This window comes from Podarcis vaucheri, assembly GCF_965113315.1.
Source record: "Podarcis vaucheri genome assembly, chromosome: 6".
Taxonomy (NCBI): Eukaryota; Metazoa; Chordata; class Lepidosauria; order Squamata; family Lacertidae; genus Podarcis; species Podarcis vaucheri.
The window spans coordinates 58,184,453-58,212,144 of record NC_138764.1 but is presented as its reverse complement, the minus strand read 5'-3'; the positions used below and the strand labels follow the sequence as shown (position 1 = coordinate 58,212,144).

At 47.5% G+C, this 27,692-nt stretch overlaps 1 protein-coding gene across 1 annotated transcript; it reads left to right on the top strand.

The window, feature by feature from the left end:
• CSF1 (colony stimulating factor 1) lies at window positions 1-25,471 on the top strand. The gene is made up of 9 exons (XM_082228480.1): window positions 1-785; window positions 6,108-6,239; window positions 11,810-11,875; window positions 13,842-14,015; window positions 15,021-15,186; window positions 16,777-17,909; window positions 19,496-19,554; window positions 19,863-19,921; window positions 21,995-25,471. Exons 2-8 carry the CDS (start codon window positions 6,114-6,116, stop codon window positions 19,918-19,920), a joined length of 1,782 nt encoding a protein of 593 aa, XP_082084606.1. The 5' UTR covers window positions 1-785; window positions 6,108-6,113; the 3' UTR covers window position 19,921; window positions 21,995-25,471.
• The last annotated feature ends 2,221 nt before the right edge of the window (window positions 25,472-27,692 follow it).

The window sequence follows — 27,692 nt, the reverse complement described above, 5'->3', positions numbered from 1 at the left end:
CTGTGCGCTAGGCCACTATTATCCTCATTTTACAGGTGAGGTTGCAGGAGCGAGGCCTTAACTAAACGGCTACCGGACTGCAGCCTCCGGCTCAACCTGAGAGCAAGCCCCATTGAACTCAATGGGATTTACTTCGGAGCGGACATGCCTTGGATTGCGTGGGGAAAGTCTCTGCTGCAGCAATTCGGGATATGCGGATGGGGCTTGGCAACTTCTTGTTCCCACGAGAGAGATGTTGTCTTTGCCACACTCGGGACGTCTGGGTTAGGGATAGGAAGGAAATTCCCAGGTGAAAACACACCCACCCGGGCATCGCGATGCGGAGGAGGCCCGTCGTCTGAAGAGGCGAGAAGGGGTCGAGCAGAGGCTTCTTTAAGCGCTTCCTAGCTCTGCAGCTTCTCAGTGACAAATCTGGGGAGGGGACTACAGCGCAAGGGGGAAAAAGAGGCTTTTTTTTTTAACAAAGTGGGGGAGGGCCCGTCGAGAGGAGGGAGCGTGGCGCCGATCCAAGGTGATTTCCCGTAAACCACATGTTCCGGAGGGAGCCCTTTATAAGGCCGACGAGTCAGGCAGGCGGCACTGAGCGGACGGAGGCAGCATTTCCTGGGCTTCGCGCGAACTGAAAGCACACAGTCCCAGCCCCCTTCGCCGGCCGCTGTTGCTGCAAACGGGATTAGCCTGCAAGAGGGAAAGAAGGCGCGCCCGCCGACGCTGCTTTCTCGCCAACCCGGATCTTAAGGCGACGGATTGGGGCGTTTTCGGAGCGGGCTGCGTGCAGGGCCAAGGTAAGGAAAAGCGGAGCCCGTCCGAAGGGGACTGCCCGGGTCTCTTCTCTCTCCCCTCCCACAAAAATATATTCGAGTTGATAAGACTAGCAAGATAGGCAGCAACGCGAGCCCCCCGCCGAAGTAAGAGGGTCTAGGGCGCAGATTCCCCCCCTATTGGGTTTGGGAGACGGGGGTGGTGGGCGTGCTTCCTCGCGAGTAAGTCCGTGGCTGCCCTTTCAGCCGCGCAGCCTGCTCCTCCGAGATGTGTGGCGTGTTTACGCGGCGCTTTACTCCGTAGCAAACACGAGGAGGGCCGTAGGGCTTGGCGCAAACTTTGCAGCCAGGTTTTCTGCTTTGGCTGCTAACGCGCAAAGCGCTACTGCTGATCCTTGTGTGTGAGAAACTTTTCCCATCCAAGTGTCCCGGTTTGTGCATAGGGCATAGGAGCCAATTTCTCGGGGTCCCCCTGCCCCCACCACAAGTTGATGGGCATTGCCATTCAAATTGTATGGGTGAGCCCCGTCATGTGATTGATCATGCAGGGTGGAGCTTACCTGCCCCCCCCCATTCAAGTTGGCACGCTTGGCATTGCTTTGCGCCCACCCGCTGCCTGGATCCAAGTATTGAGGCTTCCCTTTCCCTGCGTTATGCACCGCTTGCTCTCCGCCTCCCCACCTCCCTTTCACGCCCTCCTGTCATTCTGCGCGGCCGACGCTGCAAGCTGGTTATAAATCTCAGGCTTCGGAGGCGGGCGGGGTGGAGGTCTGACCCTGCCGCGCAACTCGGGCGCGTGTTCTCTCGGAAGTAAGGCCCGCGGCGTTTTGGATGCTTTAGTTGAGATTCCTGCGTTGCGGGGGTTGGCCTAGATGACCCCGGGGTCCCTTCCAGCTCCACGATGCTATGGTTCTACTCCCCGTGCAAGCACAGGGCTAAATAGCCTTGAGTAGTTACAGTGCAATCCTACCCATGCCTACTCGGAAGTAAGTGGATTCAATGGAGCTTACTATCCGGTAAGTGCGGTTGGGATTGCAGCCCCAGTTGCCTCTGGCATGATATTTCAGCTTGCCGCACTGTCAATACCTCAGGTTGTTGTATCAGTGCCATCTGCCACGAGACATTAACAGTGCAAATATTGGCTGGAGTGGAGCTGCCCACATGATCCTTGTGGATTACTGTCCTCCGGTAACAAGTGTGCTAGCTTTGCCGCTCTGCCTTTCTATGCTCTAGCTGCAGAAGAAGCTTTATGATGCTCATATGAGGGTGCTCACTCAGAGGAGGTCTGGGTGTGAAGCTGGGCTCGGCCTCCTGCAACACAGAAACACCAGGGGTGCCCTCTAAGCATATGCAGATTGTTATCCCTTGCTGCAGATTAATAGCTGTGCATCTCCACTTCTTTGGAGTGAGAGGATGGGGCATCCGGTTCAGAGGGTGGGACTCCTAGGAAGACTTGGCTTCCAGTATCTCCCAATGCAATTAAATGCTCCCTCTTGGTTTTTAGGCTGAACAAGCAGGGACAGCCCTAGCGCTGGGCAGAGTGAGGCAACTGGCAGCAGATGCTGAGTCTCACTGAAGTGTTTGAGGGCAGAGCTGTGTGTGTCATACACGCAGCCTCCTCTGTGCCCTTGGATGCAATTGAGGTTAAGATCCTGTTCCTAGTGATGAAGAAGGTTCAGCCGTCATTCTGGTCAGCATCTGTATGCAGAGTGCATGTGTGAGTTTGGGGAGCAGAATATTGTCCTCCTTCCCTGATAGCAACATGTCTTGATTCTGAGCTAGATGAGGATTACAGTCTTTCGTTTTACACTGAAATACTGGGGAAAGTCCTAATGTGCTCTGCATGCACTCACCTGCTGAAGGGATAGAAACTTTAATCTCCTGAGCTTTCTGTTACTGGGCAAGGTTAAATAAACAAAGCATGACTCCGAAGCCTCTTCCAAACCTTATGTGTGATGTTTTTATTATTCCCTCCTCCCCTCCTTTTATGTTTCCTGTTTTCTGTGCCCAGTGACTGGACCGGCAGCTAGGTGCATTTGAGGGACTTTCCCAGGACTCAGTGTAATGCTTTCTTGCTAATGAATGTCATGGCATAGAATGAGGCTCATGTGAGCTTGGGAGCAAAGTGTCTTTTTTAAACTGTGGAATGGAAGATGCCAAGGAAAACGGTGGGTGGACATGCAAGGACATGTCAAGGGGAGACTCTGCGCTTGAGTAGGAAGGAAGGAGGAATGAAATGCCTGGGCCAGCATTTCCTACCCCTGTGCCTTCCAGTTGGCTGGGGCTGATGGGAGCTGCATTCCAAAACATCTGAAGGACATCGAGTTGAGGAAGGCTGGCCTGGACTAGGTGGAAGAAGAGCATGAGAGCAGACTAGGCAGAAGGTGGGTTTAGTGTCTCGCTAGGGTGGCACCAGTGGCTTCACAGCTGTTGCTGGAACACAAAATACAATTGCTTGAGAAGAGACAGGGAGGCAGATGTAGGGGGGGGGACCCCATCTGCTAGTCTCTTATATCACACACACCCTGACTGTGTGTGCTGCACCCAAATTGGGCTGGACAACTGGTTTTGTTCTGTGCTGGATACAATCCACAGTATTAAAAGTTCTACTTGGAGTACACCTGTTTAATGGACCTTGGTTAGTCATGTCCATTATGTTTTGTGGGTTTGTAGTTCTGCGTAGAACAAACAATGGTTGCAACCCTTTTTGGTTATGGAGATCTTGTTTTTCCCCTGGAAGTTATTTGCGAGTAACTCTCCTTGCAACAGAAGCACAAGGAAGCTGGAGAAGGTTACAAACTAGCCCCTCCTGCCTGCCATAGGATACCCACCACATTGTCCTAGGCAAAGCCTTCCCGAGGAGGGAATTCCAGAGACTGGTTGTCTCTGCCTTGCCGCAGACAATGAGCAGGACCTCGGAGGCCAGTATCAACATCACGTGGGCGAAGGCAGTTAGCACTCTGGTTAGCAGACTGCTGAGTATCATCCAAGTGCCCAGCTGTCCAAGGGAGCTCCTGGAGATGTGCTGCCAGAACGCTTTGGCGGGGAGAGAAGTAGCGAAACAGACACAAAGTTCCATCTATGGCAGTGGCCAGTGTTGGCTGCTTTGCGGGGAAGAAAGCATGTGACGCTTACATAAAATGACCTCAAGGAAGTTAGTGGATGCTTGAACCCAAGTTAGACTACAGCCCTTCACCCTAGTTTTCCTATTTAGTTTTGTCCTCTGTCTGAAACAGTTGCACAGCCTGTTAACGTGAGCAGAAGTGTCTTCTGGCACTGAGCTCCAGAGCTGAAATGCATTATGGAAGGAAGTAGAGATAAATGCTCCTTTAAAAAGAAAAGGAAAATGCCTTCATGATCTGATGGAATGGCCAAAGATGCGAAGGGGAAATTCCGGGTGGGAAAGCTTAAGGGTGACAAATGATGCTTGCTCGCTTCCAGTGGCACCTGGGCAAGTTTTGGCCGTATGACCCTTGCTATGGAAAATAGAAATTGGTGCTGTGGAAGAAAAGAGGATTGGGACAGAGACAGCAATGAAGGGAGGATAAAATAATTTGGAAGAGGAAAGGAAGGCTGATTAATCGTGAGAGAATTTGAGCAATAAAATCTCAACATATTGCGGAGAAGCAAGAGCTGTTTTTGTTTCCTTCCTGGGGGGAAAAGCCAGTGCTGTCACAGACTGGCAAAGGCATATTTATCTGAATGTGCAGAATCCAGCTGAGGCCTAAGAACTGGGAAATTCCCAGCTTGGCTACAGCTGACCTCTCCTTCTCCTAATAAGAAAGAGGAAAAGGCGGTGGGGTGTGGGGAGGAATGGGAAAGGAATGCTTGCAGGCCAGATTTAACTCTTCCAAAGCTGCTGGGAAGGGTCCTCTTTCTGTTTTAATTCTTACACATAACGGGAGCATCCGTGGAGAAATAGGACACCTCTGTGGTGCAGACTCCATACATAAATAGATGCCCAAGTGTAGCGCTTTCTGCAGGTCACCATGGGTGGCAGAAGGAAACGGTTATCTTTGGAGGCATGCCCAAAGTGTGGAATTGTAATGTATTTATTTATTTTATATAATGGCAGAGTCCCAGCACCAAAAAGCCTAGTGGGAAAGCGCGAAGCATATGGGTCTCGGAAGGAAGTAACGAGATGATAGTTAAAACCTCATCTCTCTTCATTTAAAAAATGTGAAGTGCAGCCATAGCTATAAAGTCTCCATCCAGAAGATGTTAATAATTCCTATACATAGCAATTAACTCAAATCCCCTATAGTAAGATATCCTGGCTAGGTATTGGCAGTGGGGGGGGGGGCAGGAGTGAGAGGACAGAGTTGGGGGAAGCAACTGATTTTCCAGCACTTGTGGCTTGGAAGGATAATGTGCGGCAGACCAGCAGACCACACTGCAGGGGAGAAAGCACTGGATGCTCTTGTAAAAAGAGTTAAGTAAATTCTACAGCACTGTATTATATCTAAAAATAGCAAAACAGGCACATCCCTGGGCTAGCCAGACATACATGCTTTGGGATGCGTTTTTGCAGTGTAGTGTGGATTTATGTTGAGCAGAAACAGAATTTGAATGAGAGAGGAGAAAGCAGATAGTGTTTTCTTTCCCTTCTCATAATGCTAGAACAAAGGCCACCCAACAAATCTGAATGTCGGTAGAATCATAAAATTGTAGAGTTGGGTGGAATCCTGAGGATCATCTAGTCCAACCCCCAGCAATGCAGGAATATGCAGCTGCCCCATATGGGGATCAAATTTCCAACCTTGGCATTATCAGCACCATGCTGAGCTATCTAGGTTGACAGGAACCCTATGGCACTTAGTGTTCCCAGGTGGTCTCCCATCCAAGTACTAACCAGGCCTGACCCTGCTTAGCTTCCAAGATCAGATGAGATCAGGCAAGTAGATTCATGACAGAGAAAACTGCTTAGTCCCTTAGTGCATATGTTAAATCATGGGATTTGCTCCTGCAAGATGCAGTGGTGGCTGTCAATCTGGATGGTTTAAAAAGGGTTCGGACAAATTCATGGGATATGAGGTTGGCTCCTAAGCATGGTTGCTCTGTTCTGCCTCCAGTATTGGACTTGGTATGCCTCTGAATACAGTTTGCTGGGGAGCAACCATGGGGAGAAAGGGGTTGCACTCGGATCCTGGTTCTGGGCTTCCTATAGGCATCTGGTTGGTCAATGTGTGTGGTGGGAGGATGTTGGACTAGATGAGCCTTGGGTCTCATCCAGCAGGGCTCTTCATATTTTCTTAGGTTTGTGTTTATGTCCACAAGGTTAGAGGGTGCGTGAAGGTGCAGGCTTCCCCCATGTTTAATCCTGACTCTGTCTCATTTGTTGCACAGAAAAAGATGATCTCCCACATTGCAGTGGCCTTTCTTCTCCTTGTGGCCTTCGCTATCCATGGAACAGAGCAGAAGAACAGAGGTTGCAGCCGCTTAATCCATGATGTTCACCTGAATCGCCTGCTGGACCTGGTGAGTTTCTTTGCAATTAGTACAGCAAAGGTGGCAAGAAAGAATGGATCAGAAGATGAATCACCTGGATCTTATGCTGGGCAGAGGCACCTCTCCAGACAAGCCACAAACCATAGCCAAGGTTTGTTCTTGGCCTACCACTTGTGGTTTGTCTGGGGGGGGGGGAGACAAACTATGAGCCTGGGTTCAGGCCCAAAACATGGTGATGGCATAAAGTTACCAGTTCCTTTGGTCAACAGAAGGCAGTGCCCCTGCTGTTTGTTAGTTCAGTTTGAGTCGGGATGCTGGATGATCTTGTTCAGTTTGCCTTTTTAAGCAAATGCATGAAAACTACTAAAAACCAACAGGAAATATATTAATCCATCCGTGCCTGGAACTGTTTGTTTCTCTGTTCACAAGCTGTTCTTGCCCTGAGGGCAGAAGTTGAGAAGGGGGAAGGTAGAAAATGAAAGTAGAGAAGACATAGTGGAAGGAAGTTGAAGGACTGCTTTTAATTGAGATAAATAGTGCCATTTTAATTGGGGATAAATGGAGCCAATATTGTGAGGAGGGAGTGTTAACACTGAGCATGCTACTAAGGAGGAGGTTCAGCTGGATGCAGCCTGCACTGTGCTTGATTCTGCAGGCTAAAGAGCTTTTAGTGCAGCTGTGTGCGTGCGTGTGCACTCTCTCACACCCATTTCAGTGCTTCCCCGATGAAGACTTTTAGTAGCTAAAAAGGGAGGTGTGGCATGGGGACCACTCCACAGATGCTTAGGAGGGTAATAAAGCATAGCTCCAGCAGGAAGTGCTAATGCAATTATAGAATGCTAGAGTTGGAATGCACCATTCTAGTCATGGGGAGAGCAGGTTGGGGTGATTCAGAACCACAACATTCTGGGAACAAGTGCCTGGAATTTTCCTGACTCTTGATCCTGCCTGGATCACTGGGGAACTGCTGGGAGGTCTCTGCCAGTGGTTAACTGTCAAAGGTCCTGGCTTTGACCTTGCCTACAAGGAATTCTGTGGGGTTCAATCAAGATTCTTTTCCACTGTCAGTCACAAGTGATTGTGGCAGCAAAGCATGATAGTTAGTTAGGAGAACTAGAAGCAACCAGGAAAAGAAAGTTTCACAGGACCAACTCAAGGGCTTAATCATTGGGAGAATGTGGCTCTCTGTGGCATCCTGGTTAGGAATTGATAACTTGAGAAAAGTGTGTGGAGGTTCTGGCAATTATGGGAATGGGACCTGCTGGCAGTTTACTTCCTGCAGAAGTTTAGGAAGACCTCAGATCCTCCATCCCCTTATCAAAATAACCTCATAAGCCTTGCTGCCCCCCAAGGTGCTGTGTGGTATCTGATAATTGGTGTAACTATATTGAGAGAAGGCTGGAGTGGCTTGGGATCAAAGCTTACAGTTCTTGTACCTGCAGCATTATGCAGAACCCTTAGTTGGACCCTCTTCCATTTTCTAGGTTTGCATAACAGCTTGCTCATTCTGTAGCCCAGACATGCATCAGGCACTAAGATAATAGTCTTGGTTCCAAATATGCTGATCAAGAGCATCTCCCTCTTCTCACAAGACTGCATAGGTTGGCACAAAAGCCTCCAAAAAGATCTTCTCTTTGAAGTCTTTCACCTGCCACAAATTCTTGATTTGTGCTCGAAAATAGGTTTGCCACCTTGACATCCATGTGGCTAACGAAGTGCAACCCTTGAAATGCTTCATGTTTAGTAAGACATTAGTCAGCTACCTTAAAAGCCTTTTCTTGTGTTTATGGAGAAATTCAGAAATTAAATGGTGAGATAAAATTAAATGCTTATATGCTGTCCCCATCCTTTTGCCTTTGGGAGATGCCCACTTGCGGAGGAAGAGGAGTGCAGGGGGTATGCACCGCCCTCGGCAGCACGATCCCAGCAGGGTGCCATCACGGCTGCCCCCCCCCCCCGGCTGGGCGCCACGCCCCTGCAGGTGGCGTGACCCATCCCCAGGACTTGTGACCCGCCCCTGCGGATGGCGCGCCATGCCCTCGGGATGCGCACCAGCCCCGCCACCACCTGCTCTCCGCCCCCTGGTGCCATAGCATGAAGCTCTGTCACTGGAGATGCCTTCTGCAAAGCTTGTTGCTATGAGTTGCTAGTACATGCAGGTTCCACTACTACACAAACACTTGTTACAGAAAATTCACTTATTCAAACATGAGGAATTAGTATCTAAACCTTGCTATACATAATGCAGATTCAGATACCCCAACAGCTGGACCTGTGTGAAGTACTGTAAACAAATAAGCAGCAGAAGCAGTAATAATAATAATAATAATAATAATAATAATAATAATAATCCCATTTGACTTCATTGCCCCAGCCACTCTGGGCTGCTTCTAACAAATTAAAACACTAAACACAGTAAGACATCAAACATTAAAAACTTCCTTGTACAAGGCTGCCTTCAGATATTCAGATAGTTGTTTATTTTCCTGACATCTGACAGGAGAGCGTTCCACAGGACAAGCATGACTACCAAGAAGTCCCTCTGCCTGGTTCCCTGTAACCTCACTTCTTGTGATGAGGGAACAGTCAGAAGGTTCTCAGAGGTGGACCTCAGTATCTGGGCTGGGTGATGGGGCTGGAGACACTCCTTCTGGTATACAAGGCTGGAGCCATTTAAACAAGCCTTTAACTTTTTGTGTTTTGCTGGTCATTGACAGCTGTTTTGCCAGAAACCATGATGGGAGGGAGGGGGAGAGATCAGACAATTAAGAAGGCATTTGGTTTCCTTCCTTGTTTGCCTTTTGCAAGGTTTCCCTGGGTTTTTTCATTCGGGTGTTGAAATTCTGTGGTTGGGAACACCTTAGAAATTCCTCCACTGGAGTCAGTGGAAATCTTCTGCTTGTTATGTAAATGCTCGCTTCACAAACAAATTCCTGAGAATGCATTATGCTTGAATAGCAAGACCTGTACGTATTGTCACTTTCCAGGATTCAGCTCTCTCCCCTGGAAAGCTAATTTCTGGCTATTTAGATGAGCACATTCTGTCTCTAGTACACAAGTTGAGGAATGCTAAAGCACCGTGCAGCGCACAGCTTGCCACTTAGCACACTTCAGCTGCTGAGGTATATTAAAGAGTAACTATGCATTTCAAGTACATTCTTTAGGCTATAGCCAACTACTCTCTTGACATTTCCAAGCAGTGGAGGTGGTCAGCGCCATTGCAGAGTAATTAAGGGGTTTTTACTGCCATCTACAATGTGTAATAGTCAGGGTGTGAGGTTGAAACTGAGTTTTGGTGTGAGATTAGGGGTCTTAGAATCATACCACTAATTTCCCCTCCGAAGATGCCGGAGGAGAAAGCTCTAAAGCCTTAACATTACCTAAATTACTATGTAGAATCAAGGACACAACTGGTACTAATTATCGCTTGTTTGAGAGTGATAACACAGTGTCTGACTTGTACAAATAAACTTCTCTTCACAAAGTCTCTTCTGGGCTAAAAGTAATTTGATATAGTTGGTCAAAGCTAACATTTGATCACTGCTCCACGATTGAGATTCTTACTTAGCTGTAATTTGGGCTTGCAACCCAGTGGCGTAGCGTGGGGGGTGCAGGGGGGGCTGGCCGCACCGGGCGCAACATCTGGGGGTTAGGGTTAGGGGGCGCAAATCCATGGGTTAGGGGGCGCAAATTACTTGCCTTGCCCCGGGTGCTAACAACCCATGCTACGCCACTGTTGCAACCACAAACCATTAAATGATTTCCTCTTTTAAAAAAGCTGAAAAAAGTAACTCGGGTTTTTGCAAAGCTGTTTTTACTTCTGGTGGACTTTGCTTATCTTAAAGGAGCAATAAACCTTAATTAGGAGACTAATGAATGAAGACCTAGATATCTTGTAGCACATCAGGTGAAATGAAAATAGTCTGTTCAGATTTAAGAAAATGCTCAGGAGAGAGCTCTGCTGTAAAATGTGTGGTCTGGCTTGCAAAGTGCTGGAATATTATTATTTTTTAAAGGTTCTGCTGCTGCCCCTTTAAGTTTCTGTGCAAGACGCCAGGATGCAAATCAAAATGTTGTACTGCCTGCCAAGGATTAGGTTGTTTAGCTAGCTGTTGCTGTGCTGACCCCAGAGCTGTTCTTCTCGGTTCTATAGAATCCAAAATCCTGTGATCTCTTGGCCAAATGGAAACGGGACCGCGTTTGTAAAACCAAAACTGAAAGTGAGATGCTCATACTGCTGCATATGCTTCCCTCGTCTTTTAGGGCAGTGAACCTAAACTTTGCCCCTTCCCCCGCCCTCATTCTGCTTGCTTCTGCCTGGGCTTCTCTGTGATGAATAAATGTTGCTGGCGGCTGCTCTCTCCTGATAATGAAGCAATTGTTTCCAGTTTGACATGCCCTCCTGGCAGTCCCATCTCGTGTTGGCCTGCCGCAGAAGCTCCAAATCATTCCCTGGCGTTTTTCCCTGCCGGCACTAGGCTGAGATCGCTGGAGAAGGTGTTCTAAAGTGCTGAGTCAGCACTTGACTTGGAAGGCACAGGGTGGTAGACGCTTGACTTCTGCCTCTGGGCAAAGAGAGCCAGCTGTTTGCTTTGGTAAGGATTAGCAAAGCTCAGAGCTGGCTCAATGGCCACAACATGGTTCTTGCTGGTTCATAGAATGGCCTGCTGCAAGAGCTTGGTGCCCCTGGTGCACTGACACTGGTCAGGGCAGAATATGCTTGTGTGCATGCTTCCACTGCTGCACTAATGTGCAGTGTATGTTTTCTAACAAATTGCAGTTCAGAAAATAGCAGGGTGCACATTGCAGGTGTCCTCTGTGATCTAAATTATATGTGCTCTGCTGAGCGGATGTGATGGGGGAGCCCCCACTGCCTCAGCTGCTTAGTCAGCCAAGATGCTGCACATAGCTGTCCTGCACATAGCTGTCAACCGTCCCTTATTTGGCGGGAAACTCCCTTATCTCAGCGCTGTTTCCCACTGCTGGACTTATTGCTCACCCAATAAGGAGTCTAAGAATGACTGGGGGGGTGGAGCTTGCATGCATTGTGCTGATCAAATCAGCCGCATTGCCTGGGGACTCACCTTTGCTCAGCGCTTCCCAGCGGAGAGGTGACGGTGGTTTTCCTTGCTGCATCCCCTTTGCCAGGTTGTTGTTCTGTGGGAACCACGGCTTGAGGCTTCGTTTGGCTGCTGGTTGACTAAAATCCCTTATTTTGGCTGCTGATCCCTTATTTTCAAATCTGTAAGTTGTCAGCTATGGTCCTGCAAAACTGTAAAAAGAAGAGAGTTCTTAGATACTCAAGCACTCATTTCTAAATCTTGTCATTCTGTCACTACTTGGCTGCCCCTAATCTCCGTAAACTGCTTCAGCACAGAAGGCAGTAGACTATAGTCTAGCCCTTTGTGGTAAGCAGAGGGATGTCATCCTATACCTCCAGAATTGTCTCCCCCCTTCCTCTCCCAGCCCCCCAGCCCAATAAAATATTCCTAGCAGTGTAGCCTGGTGGGGATATTCTTTCCTGTATTCCGGATTCCTAGATGAAGGAAACTGCAAGTCCACTAAAGTTGCTTTGACTTGACTGTGCCTTTTTGTTACAGGTTGATAGTCAGATGATGAAGCCCTCATGTGAGCTGTCCTTTGAGTATGTGGATGAGAGAGAGCTGGTGAGTTGGAATTGTGAGACACACATCTGCTGTGCTGCTGACACATCTGTGGGACTTGGTGTGTGTTTTCCAAGGAATGCCTTGTGTTTAGACAAGGGGCGGGGGGGGGGCATTTTTCATCCCTGTTGGGCAATGTTCTGAGGACCACATACCACTGCTAGGGGTTGCAGAAGTGGGAATGGCCAGACATACATCACTCTCCATCTTCCATCAAGGTGGTTGCATTTTAAGGGCACATTCCAGCCAAGTAACAGCCCTGGAGGAGGAGAACAGAGGGATTGTGGCCTTGGCTGGCTCCCCACCCCCAGTTGAGAACAGTGGCTTTGAACATCATACCTTCAGGGAACACCTTGCGCTATTGTGCTGTTTGTGTTTTTAATACTATACTATGATTTGAGCATTATGAGCCTGTGCAAGCCTTAGGCTTAGGTTCAGGTGCTCCCTCCCCCCACCTACACACACACACACCTCCCCCCTCCTTGCACAGTCACAAGTACCTTGGAAGTTTTCATCTCTGGTTGCAAACCAACCACTTTTATGTTGAAACCCAGGGGAATTATGGTGTGGTGAAGATCCTGACCTATGATCATGATCTTAAGAATCAAATGATGGCTTATGATCCTAGTTGGTTGTCTATTCATTGCTTAAACTAAGCAGACTTCCCCTGAGTTTGGATATAAATGAGGAACTTTGGTTTGGAATCAGGTGCTTCCAGTCTCTTCCTTGTGGCCATTCTAGGTGAGAAGGAACTGTGCAAACACAAGCACAAGCACATCACACATACAACTCTAAACCAGGAGTCGGCAAACTTTTTCAACAGGGGGCTGGTCCACTGTCCCTCAGACCTTGTGGGGGGCCAGGCTATATTTTTTGGGAGGGGAAATGAATGAATTCCTATGCCCCACAAATAACCCAGAGATGCATTTTACATAAAAGGGCACATTCTACTCATGTAAAAACACGCTGATTCCCGGACCATCCGTGGGCCGGATTTAGAAGGCAACTGGGCTAGATCTGGCCCCCGGGCCTTAGTTTGCCTACCCATGCTCTAAACCATACTTCAACTGTTGAACTGAGTCCCTAGCTTAGCTGAGGAACCCCTGTGTATCTGCCAAATAATTCCATTTTGTTATAGATTATTCTGGGGCAGGCATAGGCAAACTTGGCCCTCCAGATATTTTGAGACTGCAATTCCCATCATCCCTGACCACTGGTCCTGTTAGCTAGGGATCATGGGAGTTGTAGTACCAAAACATCTGGAGGCCTGAGTTTGCCTATGCCTGTTTTGGGGCATATCCTGGAACAGACACTCTTCTCCTGTGGGATTCTGGCTGGGCCTGTTGAGATTTAAACACATGCCTGTGCTGTACTGGCATAGCTTGTTTGAGAGGAAGTTTGGTAATGGCAGAAGATGTGCTGCCTTTCCAGCGACTTGTCTCTCACTCCTGATCTTCTTACTGAAGCACCTTTGTTGAAGCTTCTGGGGAACCCTGAGTTCACTTATTTAGAGAATGTGTGAGCTAAAATCCTGCATAGATGACCTTGTGGTTAAGTCACCAGTCATGGATTTGGTAGACAAGTCCTGTGGTCTCTCAGTTTGCTTCATGGGGTATTTCATCCTGAAGGACACTTGGAGAAATTTCTCTGCTGGCTTCAGACTTTGGGGGGAATTATTTTAAAGCAGCCCTTGCTTGGGGGTTCCTCAAAGCTGTTATTGCCCATTCTCTTGGCCTGTTCTTCTGGACCCAATCCAATTACTCAGAGGGAGAAGCCAGATCAAGAGAAGCTGCTCCTCTTTTTCACTCTAACCACCATTCACTTGTTTGGAGAGGGAAGGTGGAATCTGCAGCACCAACAAGGAGAAGTAGCAACTGGGGGCTGATGATGGTAGATGCCGTGCATTGCTGATCTTTGACACCAGCCATGAATCTTTCTATGATGGACACCTGTCCCTGTTGCCTTCTAGGACGACCCCGAATGCTTTCTCAGAGCAGCATACTCGCCTCTAAGAAACATCCTTGAAAGTATTGAATTCAAGCACAATACTCCAAACTCTAACATAATGAAGGAGGTAAAGGACTGGCACATAGAAGTTGGAGACTGCATGGAAATTAATAGCAGTGATGAAGAAGAGAGCAAGGTAACCTCTTACTTATCAGATTTGCAGTTCTCACGGATGCTAACAGATCTGTGGTGAGACTTAGGAGACTAAATGGCCGCTGAAACGTGCGCTCTATGGAAATGGGAAAGAAGCTGGGGACTGACAATACTTGTGTGACGTATGCACTTGCTCTACTGGCTAGGGTGGAGAACCCTCTGGCCCTTCTGATGTTGCTGGACTACAGCTCCCATCATTCCTGGCAGTTGCCTATGCTGGCAGGAGCTGATGGTAGTTGGGAGTTCCACAACATCTGGAGGGCCACAGCTTCCTCATCCCTGAGCTAGAGCATTCTCTTTGAAAACAGCAGTCTGTTAGGCTGCTCTGCACATGATGCTACTCACTTCTTTAGCTCTGGGGTGCAGGACTCCATGAGTCAGATCATGACCCTGATGTAGGGGACGGAGTTTTAATCCATGATGCCTCCATCCAAATTACTGAGCCAGTATGGTGTAGTGGGTGATGTGTTGAAGTAGGACCTGGGAGACCAGAGTTCAAATCCCCATTTGGGCATGAAGCTCATGGGTGACTTTGGGCCAATCACTGTCTCCTACCTTACAGGGTTATGGTGGGGATTAAAGGAGGGGAGAGAACCATGTACACAATCTTGAGATCCTTGGAGAAAAGGGGGGGACGTATAACAGCAGTAACAAAAATTAGGCAGCACCTATGCTGGTTATCTGCAGCTGGAGGAAGACTGTTGACAGTTCTAGCAGCATCACAAGTGATGCAAGTTCTTCTCTGCGCTACTGGGACCTCTTACACTGCTGAGTGCTCTCCAAATGAGGTTCAGAATCCATCGCTGAGAATTCAGAGGTGCTGGAAGCCTGCTTTGTGTAGCCAGATAGCCTTTGCTGGGTCACAGTGACTGCCTCTTGCTGCATATGCTGCCTTGGATATTTTTTATGGTGGCTGTTTGGTTCTGGTAGATTAAGATAGTGGCTCATTGATTCCCACCCCCCTACTTTCTCTTTTTGTCTCTTATAGCACTGCACCAGGCCATTCTCCCGGACTGCAAGGCAGATGCTGAAGCTGGTGCATGAGTACTTCAGCAAAGCTAAGGAAATCTTGTCCAAAGGAAATTTCAGCCATGATTGCAGCAGTGTCTTTGAGAAATGTTCCGACTCAAAAAGGAAGAGTACAACATCTCCAGGTAACAGAAAATTCTGGGTTTTTTTGCATCTCCTGGCAGCTGCTGGGGCAGCATTTGAGGAGCAGGAAACTTCCAAGTTAACTTGGCTTTTCCCAAACTAGCGCTGTCCAGATGTTTGGGGCTACAGCTGCCATTAGTTAGCCCTAGCCATCTGGGGGGGGGGTGTCAGTGCACTGGTGAAGGCCGAGGCAAATGGAACATTCCGGGTTGGGAGGGTATTCCAGAGCTGCTATTTGTGCGCATTTGTTTGTGTGCTTCTGTGTATTTACACTTGTTTGTGCGGTTACTAACTGCTAAAGCCTTAAGTCAACAGAAGTTTCATGTTTTTGAAATGAGCATTATCTCTTTGATCTGTGGCAAGGGCAAAACCGACTATGTTAAGAGTCCAGCAATCAATTCAAGGCCCTCTGCATGCTCATCAGGACACAGTCGGACTTTTAGCTTTCACCTCCCCCTCTCCCAGTAAAATATGTATTTCCCTCACATGGCTTAAGAGAAGATTCAAAATGTGTTGACAAAGGCTGTTCAAAGATCCCTTCTGAAGGGTTTCTTCTAACCTTGGAAGTTCTTTGCTCATGCAAAGTACCCTCTTGATGTACCCTGACCTTTACAAATAACAGTCTTGTCTGCTTGTGGTCAGACCATGAGGAAATCCCAGGTGGCTTGGCATACCATGTCTATATGTGACCTGCAGAAATGGGATCTTCTGCCAGGGCAGAGGTTTGGAGATGTCATGCTTGTGGTGGCCCTCAAAACAGATTGGCCAGGCAGGGAGGCGCTGGGCTACGCAGACCAAAGTGGAGAAGACACTGCATTGCTGTTGATGTTCTTATACACATACATGCAACTCTCAGAAACAGCCTTAAGAAAAAGCCATCCTATTGTCCGCCTTTTAGAAGATGCTCACGTGGTCAGGCTTAATGCTTTGGCCTCAAGTGAACCACTTCCTAGCTTGGTTTGCCTGCTCATCTGGTCCAATAGGCACAATGACGCTGCCCATTCTCTGAGTGGTGCTTGGTTTTGCCGGTGTGGAGAATGCAGTTGCTGTCTTCCTCTTGAGTCCATATTCTATGTTCTGTCCCTGTGTGCACATCACCTGCAATGCTGGGAAGGACAGCGAAGTAGGAGCACCATGCTTCCTCCCTTGATTCTTGCTTGATCAGCTGCTTCTTGCTTGACCAGCTTGCTCCCTCTGCTGTTCTGCTCATGGAGGCATGTGCAGAAGCTGTGGTTGCCCTTGCTTTGGCTTGCTAAACTAGCTGAATCTTGATCCAATGCCGTTCCTCCAGAGTTGGTTGTCTGGCCTCTTTGGTATCCTGTGTGCTCTCAGTAATCTTGGGCTGCATGTGATGCTCTTGGGAGTTGCTGTTCCCAGCTGACCTTGCAGTGTCTTGTTCCATTCATTGGTCCCCTGGAAGCCTTGCTGCCTTTGCTTCATTTACTTGTTTTGTTGCTTTTTTGGCACTGGTCTGCCCCGCCTTAGCATGGTGATTTTTGAGGGAAGGGGCTGATCTCGGCTTGAAGCATCCATTCTGTTCTTCTTGCTGGTTATTCTATGGCCATTCTCTTCTCTTTATCTGGATCTTTCAGGTGTGGTGACTGACCAGGACTGCCCGTGTCCAGCCACAAGCCCCATGAGTGGCAGAGGCTCAGCTTCTCTCCTTCCAACCTTTGAGCCCTCCTCTTCCATTGCAGACCAGCTGGACAGCAAAGAGGCAGCTGCCAGCACTCTCCAGCTCTTTATGCAGCCTGGCACCATGCAGACTCCAGGAGGGTCACAGGGTAGCACCAGGCCCAGGATGCCTAGGAGCACCCAAAGGGGCCAAGGAGCTCCAGCGCCCACGGATTTCGTAGCTAGCACTGAGGCTGTCATGTCCTCACTGCCAGAAGAACTAGCGTTGGCAGCTGTGTCCCAGGGACTTGACCCTCTGTCCATAAACATTGCATCCTTCCTGGACTCAGCCGTAACCCTTGATTCCTGGTCTCCCAGGCTCAAAAACATTTCTCCCCCTCCTTCAAGCCAAAAAAGCATTGAACCTATGGGGACAGGGTCTCCTCTCCCTGGTTCTGGGGCTGGCAGCAGCCAGACATGGCCCCATGAATTCCCTTCCCATTCTTCCCCTTTTTCTGGCTCAACCAAACCCTACCTCAGAAAGCAGTGGCTTCAATCAACTGAAATGGATGTATCTGATTGGGCTGTGACTGACACAAGCAGCACATCTGGCCTAACATTGGCATCTCTTGCCAGTTTGGACTCTGCAGAGAGCGCAGGGGTGCCCTCCAGTGGCAGTGGGGCAACCCTCTCGCCCAGTGACCCCACACTCTTCCCTGTCTCTGAGGATCCTGTCTCTGCTGCACAACAGCTTTCTAGATTGGTGGTGACCACAAACAGTCCATCATCTCACAGGCAGGTACCCCCAGAAAGCCACTCCTGGGGGGCGGAGGGAAGCCGAGGTAGAGCGCCAGGAGTACTGCACAGCACCCAGCTCCGAGAGAGACGAGCGGAACAAGAAGAGGGCCCAGCCAAGGGCAGGGAGCCGGAGGATAGCATTCCAGGTCCCAGCTCTGATCTGAGCTTCATTCCTCCGAACACAGACAAGCACAGCGTGAAGCCGGAAGCCAGAAATACCCAAGGGATGGCTGTGACTTATGTGGTGGTACCCAGTGTCCTGGGAATCCTGTTGGCTGTGGGTGGCCTGCTCTTCTACTTCCATAAATCCAGGGTAAGGTCCAGACCTGACTTAAACTGTTCTCCTTTATTCTCTTTGGGTTGCAAATGTGGGGCATACATCATACCTTGTGAATACATCAATGGAGAAGGCAGAAGTGGCTGAACTCAAAGTACACTCCCTCCTCTCAGGGTAGAACGTTATTGGATGTGAGCAAACATCCAGTTGCATTTCTTTTATTGGGATGAGGGGAAGGATTAGCCAGCTAGGTCTTAAGGGGTATGCGTCTCCCGGCGCATACTTCCCACTGTCGCTGTGTCCTGCAACTGAATGTAATCTCAGACAATCCAAGCAGTTCTACAGCCACAAGTTAGATATGTTTTTTAGAGGGAAAACTTCTGTGGCTCTGCACCACAAAGTCTGGAAGAGTTCTTGGCAGTAAGAGCCTAGTGCTGGGGGTGAATGCTGCTGTCCTTGATGGGTGATGTTGAGCGGATGAGTTCTCCTTCCTGTGACATAGTTCTCTCATCTGTCTTAAGTAACAACGGTCACATTTTCCAGCCTATATGGACTGAAAGTCTTCTGGGAGTTGAAAGTGATGCCTTTTCCAGTAGGAACCAAATGGATATGTAGCAGTGGACCAGCAAGGTCCATTGTACTTCATCTTACCAGTGGTGACTGACCACCTCTTCCGGTTCTGGATAGGGCTTAACCATTCGCACGCACACGCTTGATTCATGCCCACTGCTTAAGAAGTCCTATAGGAAACTGAGAGCACCTCTTGATTTGTGGAGCTGCCTTGCAGTCAGTGTATATGTTCAGAAGGTTGACTTATCGCTACTGTTAGGAGAGGGGGTGTAGTTGTTTCTTGCATGCTAAAATATTTGTTATGCTTGTAGTCCTAATAGCAGCGTTCTTTTAATGCTGCCTTTATTGTTCACCATCTGCAGTGAGATCCCTGTCTCATGTAACGACGGGGGGGAACATGAGATACTTTTTTTTAGATGTAGGAAGAGTGTGGTTGAGATGGTGTTCATGGAACTCTTATGGGGAAAAGTAGATTTAAAAGGCAAAGTGTTAAATACGGTATGGGAAGACAGGGCAGGAACCTGGTGGCATATCCTCACTTGTGCCTGTGACACCAGTTCTATGGATGCTAATGGCATTGGCATAAATAATAAAAATAATTTTATTATTTGTACTCTGCCCATCTGACTAGGTTGCCCCAAGGAAATTCCAGTTATGCTTGGGTTTGGGGCTTGGGATGGGCCTTTACCAGCAACTGGTGAAGTTGTTGGTTAGTGGGTGAACTGATGGCCTCCTGGCCCTCAAAACTACAATGAGAGCTTGCTAGGGCAACATGCCTGCTTGTCCTCCTAGGACAGGCATAGGCAGAATCCGGCCCTCCAGGTGTTTGGGACTACAATTCCCATCACCCCTAGCTAACAGGTCCAGTGGTCAGGGATGATGGGAATTGTAGTACCAAACATCTGGAGAGTCGGAGTTTGCCTATGCCTGTCCTAGGACAACCATAGCACCTCAAACGGCACAGCCAGTTTGACAATACTAGCCATGCAACTTCACTCTTGCTTCATATCAACATTCCTTATAGTAGTAAATATTTCCTTTCTTCCACACAGATGCTAGCCAGGAGGCGACTGCAGAGAAATGAGAGAAACCTGGAAAGACAAGAAGGAAGGTAAGAAGGCGGAAGGTTTGCATAACTCAGATGTATAGGGTGAATTAGGCCCCTTGCTTTCAGATAGCTAATTCCTTGAGATTCCATCAGCCTTGGGAGGTTACAGTGAGTTGTAGAGCCCATGTATGAAAACTTAGCCTGTTCCCCACAGAATGCAGTTATTGGGTACACCAACTATTGTTGAGAGGAAAAGATACCAGATGGATTTCTACCATAGTGAGGGAGATGTAGTCTCGTGATGTATCAGTTCTTGCTTTTAGTCTTCAGTGTTGGATTCTAATCCTTTTTTTCTCTCCTTTCCCCCCTAGGCCACTGAATAGAAGGGAGGGAGATCTGGAATTGCAGATACAGGAGGAGGAACTATGAGGTAAGAGCAGGTTTTGATCTGATTCAGTAGAGCTACCCACTCCCTCATTCTGTATCTGCAGCGGCCAGCCAGACTTCTAGCCATCATGACTAGTAGCCACTGATAGCTTTATCCTCTGTGAATTTGTCTTAATCCCCTTCTAAGTTGGTGGCCATTGCTACATCTTCTGGAAGCGAATTCCGTAGCTGTAACTGCACTGTGTGAAGAATTCCTTTCATTTTGCCTGCCTTGAATCTCCCACCACGCAGCTTCACTGGATGATCTCAGATTCTAGTACTGTGAGAGAAGCTCCCTGTCCACTCTGGCCCTCTTTTCCAAGAGAAGGTCTATTTGCAGGGGTTGTGTATTCGTGGATGCAGCTGAGGCAGATCCTTGTGCCACAAACAAATCTGGATGGGTGTGGGGAAACTGGGACCTTTAGACTCAGAGGCAGCGTCCCTCTGATTCCCAGCTACTGGGAACAGACCGAGAGCAAGGTTATTTATTACCTTCTTGCCTGGCATGTGGTGCCTTGGCAGATGTGTCTGGCTGGCAACTGCTGGAAACGGGATGTTCTGATCTGGTTCCCCATGGCTCCTGTGCTTTTTGTGTGTGGGCTCAGAAATTGGTTTATTGACCAGCCGAGTGCCGTTGGGCACATGCAACCTACCACCTCCTTTCTGCGTAGGGACATGTTTCCCGCAAATGTGTCTTAAGTGCAGTGGAATGTGACTTTGTCCTTGGGGGCAGCCGCAGATAAGGATCTATGCAATTTGTGGTGCATTCTTGGTTTGGGGGTGGGGACTGAGGAATGGCTTAGAGAACTACCACTTGCTTGCAGGACTTTCCTTTCATTGTTGTTGTAACGCTTGGAGTCACCCTTGTGTAAAATGTGGGAGCAGAAAGTGGCCCTCGTAGGATGTGCCGGAGTCAAAGCTGCTGGTCGTTAAAACCTGCCCTGCTTCAAAGACTAAATGAGTCTCATTTGAAGGTCTACTGCCTCCTCCTCCCCACATTCCAGTTTAAGGCTCTTGGCCAGATGCAGACTTTTGTTGTTGCATCTGAGGATGAAGGGCGGTATACAAATTAGATAGATGGATGGATGGCCAAATCCTCTCCCCTATCCCAAAGAAAGTTCTGGGGGAAAACTATACCTTTATTACGTCAACATACTTTGGTTGACCTAATAAAGGTATAGCTCTAATACAGTGGTACCTCGGGTTACATGCACTTCAGGTTACAGACTCCGCTAACCCAGAAATAGTACCTCGGGTTAAGAACTTTGCTTCAGGATGAGAACAGAAACCACACTGTGGCGGCATGGCAACAGCGGGAGGCCCCATTAGCTAAAGTGGTGCTTCAGGTTAAGAACAGTTTCAGGTTAAGAATGGACCTCCAGAATGAATTAAGTATGTAACCAGAGGTACCAGTGTATGGATTTTGGAATACATTTCCCTGAAGTTTTGTGATTTGCTTCCCATGGCTTCATTTAGATCAGCCCCACATGACACTAGGCTCAGCTCAGGGTTTGGGGGGCGGGGAAGTATAACTGCTCAACTTTCTCCTCTTCTGTTTAAAAGTGCACTCCTAAAACTGCCTTCCCACTGGGGGGAAGGTAAGAAAATTTCATACCTGTCAAGAGGCAAAATAAGAAAAATCCTATGAGTTAGTCCTCCATTTCATAGAAACACTGAGTCAGCTCTCTAAGCAAGCTAAATTTGGCTAGTAAACTAGCTTAGTTTTGAAATCTGTATTTGGCAATAATGCTTTCAAAAATCGGACTCTATTTAAAAGAAACACAAAACTTTTGGTAGTCTGTCTTAGTGCTTTGATCCTTCCTATGGTGCTACTGTTGTGATTGTCAGCTGAGAATGGATTTTTAATATTATTGTTGCATTTTTGTTGTTGTTATATTGTAAATATGAACTGTGTTCTGTTCATAAATTGCTTTAATTTTCCCTGAAGAGAAAATTATTAAAATGGAAATCTGCCTTGGCCAAGTCCTGCAGAGTGGCTTGGCCTATGCTTGAGCCACACATGCCCCCTTTGTGGTTAGACATTGTGTCATTGTAATGTTTGTCTTCTTCTTTCCAGCTGGACCCCTTTCCCTCTGGGATGACAAGCCACGTGGGGACTGGGCAGTAAGCCCCTCTTTTTTTAAAAGGACAGCCCTCTCGTTACTACTGGGAGAAATTAACACAAACTGTACTCTGGGAACTGAAGCAATTGCAGTCCCTTCTCACGAAGAGTGTTTTCTCTTCCCAGACATGTTTTAATTTTTTTGCGACTGAAAGGGATTCATCGGGAAATGGACGCTATATTTATTCCTGGCATTCAAGGTTGGCTTTCACACTTAACTGCAAGCTGCCCTCTTTCTGCCAGTCAGACAACAAGCTGGAACTTGGTGGGAAGGGTGGAAACTGTTTGGAAGCTGACTTTGGACTTCAAAAGGCCTCTTCTGATGGTGAGAGAGGGAGTTTCTAAGAACCACTGTGCCCTACTGCCTTCCAGAGTGGAAAGGGTGACATCCTCTCCAGACATGGATGTTGAGTCTGTCATTTGAACAGCTATGTATCTGGGAAAGAAGACTCTCTTCCAAGGCTTCCAGCTCCTTTGGAGAAGACATAGGATCTTGGGCCTTATATCTATATATTTTCCTAGACATAACTCCCCATAGATATGAATAATGGCACGTTGTGGTTCTGTAGAGAGAATGGGCACTCTCTCCCCACCTGCCTTTAAGCCATGTGTATAATGTAGCCCAAGGAAGGACACCCATTTTCCCTCCTCCCCTGCAAAACATCCTCCATTTTTAACTCCCCAAATAGCCTAATGCATTAATCCGAGAGTTTGCTATCCCAGTGGCCTTCTATGTCTTCACTCCAGGGACCCCCTTTTATTAATCCCAACCTACAAAATGGGACCCGCTTTTAACTTTTTAACTTTTTACCAGGACTAGCAGGGGTCACTTAATAAAATTTGATTTTAGTTGCACTTTAGGGCAGACTAGTTAAGGAATACAGCACAGTCTTATGATGACGACTCCTAGCTTAAGATGGCTTTTTAAAAAATGGGGTTAGATAAATGTAGCACCAAGCAACTGCTCCATCGGTGGAAAGATTTCTGCTTGTGCAACGGCAAGCCCCCCAAAAAATCTGTTTTGGGGATCTCCCAACTCTCCAGTGCAGAATAAGGGAGAGAAGGGTGGGTAGTTAGTTGCACAAATAGAAATCCTTGTTCTGTTGGGATTCTGCCCCATCTCTGTTCTAGCAGGGCTTTATGAATGGATCTCTCTGTCTTTATCAGATAAGCAGAGCCCTGCTGGATCAGACCCGAGTAGCCCACAGGAAGCTGGCAAGTGGGCTGTGAGCAGAGTAGTCCTTTCCTGCTGCTCCCCAGCATCTGGCATAGTGAATAGTGTAGAATATAGCGCCACTCCCAGTTCCCCATACCCCACCTGCATTGTGTCTTGACCCAGAGAGGAAGTGATGCCTTGTAAGCCAGGACATGAGCAGATCCGGCACTGAAGTGGCTGCCGCTGTAACTATATCCATAGGAGAGATGCAGCCTCTTCCAGCTGTGTTTAGATTATCCACTTCCCAGAGCCTGCTGAACAATGCAGGGCACTGCAGGGAAGTTCAGCAGTACAGAAGTTAAATATATTGGCCCTGTTCAGTTACCCGCCTCCCCACTAAGGTGAGCTTGGCCCTTGGAACTGCCAAAGCTGTGCCATTTTACAGAGATTGACCCCCCCCCCCGCACCCTTGATCTCTTGTACCAATGGAAGGAAAGTGTTAAGACCCACCCCTCTCATCTTCCACAAATTAATTTAGGAAACTTGGGGACTTTGGTAATCTGTGTTCCCATGCCTACATTTTCCAGGTTTAAGCAGAATGGTGGGGGAAACTTGCAGGGAAACATTGAAAAGTTGGGGTGTACATAACAACAACATAAACTTTCTGTTTCTCCTCCAGATGCCCCTGCGAGCTCTATTCCTCCCAGCTGGGTTTACTTAGAATTTGAGAAGATGGGTGGCAGCCAAGGGTTAAGTTGTTGTTGTTGTTGTTGTTATTGTGTGAAGGCATTTTCAGGGGAGAATCTAATGGGGGCTACCTGCCACCGTACCCACGGCCTATCCCCTGCAGTGCTACACCCTCAATTTAGAGTGCCAAACGTATCATGGGTTTGAGGACCACCCTGTGTTTATTGTGTATTTCTGCTCTGAAGCTTAATAATTGCCGACCCGGGAGCTGCTACTGGAGGCTTTCTCCAGAGGGACCCATACTTTCCTTGCTCCCCTGTGCATCTCTTTCCATGTTGTAGTGGAGAGCTGATGCGGAGAGGGCCAACGGGAGTTGCCGCAGCCCAGCTCTGAAGTGAAGCAAAGCTCTTGCACTTTGTATACTTAACATGTTTTGCCTCCCACGTGCTGAGAACATTCCCACCCTGGATTGAGTGTGTGAGTGTCGATGAGTGAGTGCATCTGGTCCAGCCTCTTGCCATTCCATGCCTCTTCTCCATCCGTCCTCGCCACAACCAGCAGCCCTTATCTGCCTCACCTCTTGCCCTCCCTGCTTTCTCCATCTCTGCTTGTAGCTGTGACGCTGAGCTGGCCTCAGGGTAACGATGCTGCCTTTCCCCATTTGTGCTTTAATGTAATGGATGAAATGTTGATAAACTGTTTGTATTGGAGGAAGGTGTGGGTGCAACTAGCCAGGCTCTGTAAGGGGCTGATCATGCCATGTATGTTGCTCCATTGATGTGAGCAGGCCTCCATGTTTGCACCAAATGCTGGTGACTCTCTTATTCAATATGCCAGTGCATCATACTATGCCTTATAGTGTGTTTGTGTGCAGCGTTCTGAGACCCTGAGGGCATACGGCCTGGTTGGTGTTCAGGGCTTGCACACACTAATTTTGATCTCGCCAATTCAATGACCGTTGCAAAAGTGGTAGAAGTTGCCTTATTTTATTTCTGCTTGCACTTGCATTGCAGCAAAGGGGCCTTCAGTGAAACATCATTTGCCTCCCCTTCTTTGCTCCTAGTTTAGCTGCAGTGCTCATGGGCAGCTTGCTCACAACTCAGAGGCAGACAAGTTCCTTCTCTGTTTTTGGCAGAGACCAAGCATTAGCTACTTGTATAGGTCAATGAGCCATGGCATAGGACTACCTTTTGACATGCATCAGCTGAAGAACAGTCCCTGTTTGTTTTAGCACCCTGTGGCCAGGTTTGCAGTGGCGTTTGGATGCAGCAGTCAGTACGTTCCATCTTGCACACTTATTCACCAGCATCGCAAAACTTAGGATCTGGCCTTAATGCCTTAACAGCCACCCTTCCCTTGCCTCTTTTTATTAATATAGGGAAAAACCAATGAAGAGGAGTTCCTTTTTTAAAAAATGGAGTTGCAATTCTGGTTCAGACTGTGTTCTTTATATATATATATATATTTTTACAAACATTGAAATATTTTATATTAAAGACTTTTTTAAAAAAGCTGTTTAAATGTTTATTTAAAAATAGGAAAGTTTGTATTTAATAATAAAAACACGAATGTGTGTAACACTTTTTAAAGTTCTGTGTGACGTTGTCGTTTTTACAATTGGAGAGGAGGGGTCTACAAGGAATTTATTGGGGTAAATTATTAAGTCATGCTTCCTAAGCAGCTTGGAGGCGGTCAGTCATCCAGACATTGTACAGGGCCAGAGCTGCATAGCTTAAGCATCCAAGCATCTTGTACTGTCACATTTTCTGCGCTACCTAGCAGAAACTACATGAATCCTAAGATGGAACAAGAAGTTCTATGGATATAGCACCACATAGAGATGGACGAGGCATGCAGAGGGTGAGTTCAGGTATGCACTAATAGAAAATCACAGTTAGTAGGGGAAAAGGCAACTTTCCGGGAACAAGAAGTGGAGATAAGGAAGAGCCCTGATGGATTGTGCAGCATCCTATCCCCACAGCAGCCAGATGCCTCTGGGATGAGTAAGTCAGCACCTGGGCATTTTAATATGGCCTATGTTAACAACATTCAGCTTTGTAGTAGCAAACATCGCTGTTAAAAGAAAAGACATGTTAGTGACTTGAAGACTTGCGAAACATATCTTCCTCACTCCTTGAACATATGTTCTCACTTTATGAACAAATTAAGTTCTTGCTCAGGAATGGGAAGCACAGATAAGGAGCTTTGGGGTGGGATGGTTCCCCCCCCCATAACAATTTTTATTTGGCCTTTTGAAGCAGAGTAAGAAAAAGGCCATCTGCCTTGTATCAGGTGTGAGGCATTTTAAACATTTGTGCTTTTTTTGGGGGGGGGGCAAAATACACAAGACTGGGCTGCAATTTTGTCATATTTGCCAGAAAACATTCTGATTTTAAAAGTGAACACGCCTAAAGCATACCTCATCAGTTGAGAAATTTATTACAATTCCCTGCGGGGGTGTATGGGCTCTTCTTTCCTTCTCTCCCTCCCACTTCCATGTTGTCCTCAAAACAACCCTGTGAGGCAGGTTAGCCTGAGAAGTTGTCTGGCCCAAACTCAGTCTAAAAACCTCACGGCTGAGTGAGGAGCTGGGGGTGAATCTTGCCCAGCGTTTAGCCGCTGCTATGCTGCAGTGCAGAATGTTCAAAGTAGTTTCCATCCTCCTTTAACCTCTTGAAACAAATACTTCAAATGAACTTGTAAAATCATTAGGTTTATAGTCCACCTTTCTTCTGGGGAGCTCAAGGTGGTGTATATGGTTTCCCGCTTCCTTTCATCTTTACAGAGCAGCCCTGTAAGGTAGGATTGAGAGATAGGAACTAGCCCAAAGTTATCCATTGGCCCTTGTCCCTGAGTGGGGATTTGAACCCTGGTCTCCAGCACCAACCGCAACAGCAAGTACTTTGCTTGCTGAGAGAAAACTGCCTTTACCAGATCAGGTGCTCAGAGAAAGGCCACAACACCACAAAGACATAAAAGTGTGTATCCCAGTCCTATGCGTGTTACTTGACGAGAATGGCACTGTGTGTAACTTGGCCACTTCATGGTAAGCAGGCTGACAACTGCAATCCTAGCTTATATTGAGACCAGCGATGTGGGCAGCCTGCTTCCAGACAGAGCTTATTGCTCTGTGTGTCAACGCAGGGTGGGGCATAGAATGTGAACATTGCAACACACTTTTCCAGAATGCAACAGAAAGAAACTGACAATTCATTTATAACAAGCTGGAGTTGCAAAACGTTGCAAAATGAGAACTGGAGGCAGTGCAGAATTTACATATACGCTAAACAAGCTATAGCTTAAGGCCCCACTCTCTTGGGGGTCCCCCAAAAAATTAGAGGGGGAAAAAACACCTGGATGTACATTTCAAAATATAAGATAAAAAACAAATAAAACCTGCATACAGTTAAGAGCTTAATAATTATTTCACTATTAATATACTACTTCTTAATTGTATTTCAGTTCAACAATTACTTTAATAAAATACATATTTTGTTATGTGCAAATGGCTTTAGATACCTATTAGGTCCATAAATTACCATATATTCAACATACAAAACAGTGACAATTTGTTGTTGGGAAAGGACAGCTGGACATATAAAGGGCCCCATTACCTTCAGTAGCTTAAGGCCTCATCAAACCTAAATCCGGCCCTGACTGGAGGCAGAGTCAACTTGGAACTAGCCTGAAACGGAGCCTAACTTGAAGAAAGTACGGTAGTTTGATCCTATGTAAATGTAGGCTGCACTTTTTTTTTTTTTAAATGCCAGAATGATTTTTGGGACCCTTTCAGATTAAAAAGCCAGCAGC

Bases quoted from the DNA above. Each gene is read 5' to 3' on its own strand.
- CSF1 (XM_082228480.1), top strand. From the start codon at position 6,114: ATGATCTCCCACATTGCAGTGGCCTTTCTTCTCCTTGTGGCCTTCGCT. The intron at 15,187-16,776 runs GTAACAGAAAAT...TGGATCTTTCAG, and splicing joins GAAGAGTACAACATCTCCAG to GTGTGGTGACTGACCAGGAC. The intron at 17,910-19,495 runs GTAAGGTCCAGA...TCTTCCACACAG, and splicing joins TCTACTTCCATAAATCCAGG to ATGCTAGCCAGGAGGCGACT.